This window comes from Pteropus vampyrus, unplaced genomic scaffold (genome assembly GCF_000151845.1).
Source record: "Pteropus vampyrus isolate Shadow unplaced genomic scaffold, Pvam_2.0 Scaffold52, whole genome shotgun sequence".
In the NCBI taxonomy this organism is placed as follows: Eukaryota; Metazoa; Chordata; class Mammalia; order Chiroptera; family Pteropodidae; genus Pteropus; species Pteropus vampyrus.
In genome coordinates this window covers 3,292,960-3,295,208 of record NW_011888833.1, presented here as the reverse complement: position 1 = coordinate 3,295,208, position 2,249 = coordinate 3,292,960, and the positions used below count along the sequence as shown (strand labels likewise).

The 2,249-nt window shown below is 41.5% G+C and overlaps 1 protein-coding gene across 1 annotated transcript in view; it reads left to right on the top strand.

Annotated features, from left to right (window-relative positions):
• The window catches only part of CDK8 (cyclin dependent kinase 8), a gene marked incomplete at its 3' end in the record, with an annotated part of 85,731 nt that overhangs the window by 69,731 nt on the left and 13,751 nt on the right, over window positions 1-2,249 (top strand). The window contains exon 6 of the mRNA XM_023530712.1: window positions 480-611. Within this exon, the coding sequence (XP_023386480.1) occupies window positions 480-611 (132 nt within the window). The remainder of the gene's footprint in view (window positions 1-479; window positions 612-2,249) is intronic.

Here is a 2,249-nt window from a genome sequence, read left to right as displayed (position 1 = left end):
GACTTTTAAAGTCTTTCCCAGCTTAACAAAATGCTACAAATCTTTAAAATTAAGTTAGTCACATTCAGCCCAAATAGATGCTGGGAAATAGTGGTGTTAACATATGTCTATTCTGCTTTCGAATACACCGGTGAAGGCATATCGAAGCCAGTAATGGATAGCCTTACTCCGATCTAGTTTCTCGGTGCTTGTGACCACTACAGAGAATGGACACGCAGCTCAGCAGTCCTGGCCCCCGCTGGGAGTGTGACAGGTGGGAAGGGATCTGCCCAGCGATCACCCTTGACCTCTGGCAGCAGAGCCGGTCCCATTTTGCAAAGAATGGAGATCTGAACTTTGTCTTAGATGTAGACTTCTGAAAAGGTTTTGTGAGGTTTCAGCACATTTTCCATATCTTGCTAAAAAACAATGGGAAAATTAGAGTAATCAATTAACTTTGTTAAAATGTGTTTACTGAACATGATTTTTTTCTTTCGCAGCCGATATGGGCTTTGCCCGATTATTTAATTCACCTTTGAAGCCTTTAGCAGATTTGGACCCCGTAGTTGTCACTTTCTGGTACCGAGCCCCAGAATTACTTCTTGGAGCGAGACATTATACCAAAGCTATTGGTGAGTAGCACTCGTTAAGATTCCATGACGTTTTCAAAATGGCTCTGTTGTTGTAAAGTCTACATATTTCCATATATTTTTAAATCAAGTAACACAGAAAGTCATAAAAGAGCAAAAAGTAACCTAAAATTCTCCTACCTAGAAATACCATCATTAGCATCATGGGTATATCGTTCCAGACATATCTCTTTAATAAATAGATATTAAAAACATTTTAAGTATCTGGGGTCATCCTATGCATTCTAAGGAAAAAGTGTTTTAAATTTAATTTTATTTGAAAAGAGAAATAAACATGATAAAATTTCTAAAATCATTGAACTTCAGTCAGATGAGTCTTTCGCCAAAAGAAATATTAGCTTCTAAAAGCTCCCCTTGCAGTTAAGGAAAAAAATATGAATTAAAAAAAAAGGAGTTTAGAACATTTTAATTCGGTTTTAAATTTTAGATAGTATTGATTACCTCCCTATTACGAAGTATTAGGAAATTAGTGCATTTATACTTCTACCAACCTCTCAGTTTATAACCTGGATTAGCAATAGCGTTGTCATCTTTATTATTACTACTTCGTCAGTGTTCACAGCATTTATTTTCTGCCAGTGAGCGGTACTTCCCGTGGCTTACACTTAGACCGCGTCCTGTAGTGGAGTCAGAGGTCGGCTCCCACGGTCCTTCTGCCACGCGTTTTCATCACCGACGTCTTTATTCTGCTGCCTTTTATCATCAAGTACGTTCTTTGCCTCTTTTTGCCTATATGTTCTGAGTGTGCTTATCGCTTCCCTAACTCGTTCTGTCTTCCTTAGGATGCCATCGTATGGCCTTAAAGCACCTCTCCTCCCTTGGATCGCTCCGTCCCGCCGTCTTCTCTCTTGGCTCTGTGCTGGGCTGGTTTTCATCCTGGCTCTTCCTTCTTCTTTAAATGCCTCTGGGTCGGACCTGTTTCTTTCTGGGTTTCATTATTTCACCTCTTCTTTGGCTACAGCATATTCTCAAGTAACTTCCTTTGGAAGGACGTCTTCGAGGTAAATTTTCTAGGTCTTGTATTTCTCAAAAATACTTTTCTCATACATGCCAGTTGGGTAGAGTTCAAATTCTCAGAATCTGACGATGCTCCTTTGTTGTCTTCTGGTATCAGAATCGCTAATGAACCACCTCACGCCAGTCCCAGCTCATTCACTGGTGGGTTCCGTGAGGTTTTTTCCTCTCTGAAAACAAACAGAATCTCTCATTCTCACATTTCCCAGGGGCGTGCCGTCCCCTCGGCGGGCACATTCACGTCGAGGTTCGTTTCCCGTCTCCCCGTTTCTCTCCTAAACTGAGTGTAGGCAGCTGCGGGACTTCTTGGGTTGATGCTTTATAAACCACTTTTCTTTTCACGGGGTCCTGCCTTTGTCTTTTTCTATTTCTAAGAGCCCCTTCTCATTCTCCGATTCACTTCTTAAATAACATTCGGTGTTGTTTTATGGAAAGAAAAGCTTCTCAAATATCTGTGAGGACAGCGATAACCGTGCCACGTGCCTTGGTCTGGTCCTTCCGTGTGGCAGGGGTTCTGCATCTGTCGGTCGCCCTGCGATCGTCTCTTCATATTTAAGAGTCAGATGACAAAAAGCTGCTTGGGAATTTTGTGCACGTGGATTATAG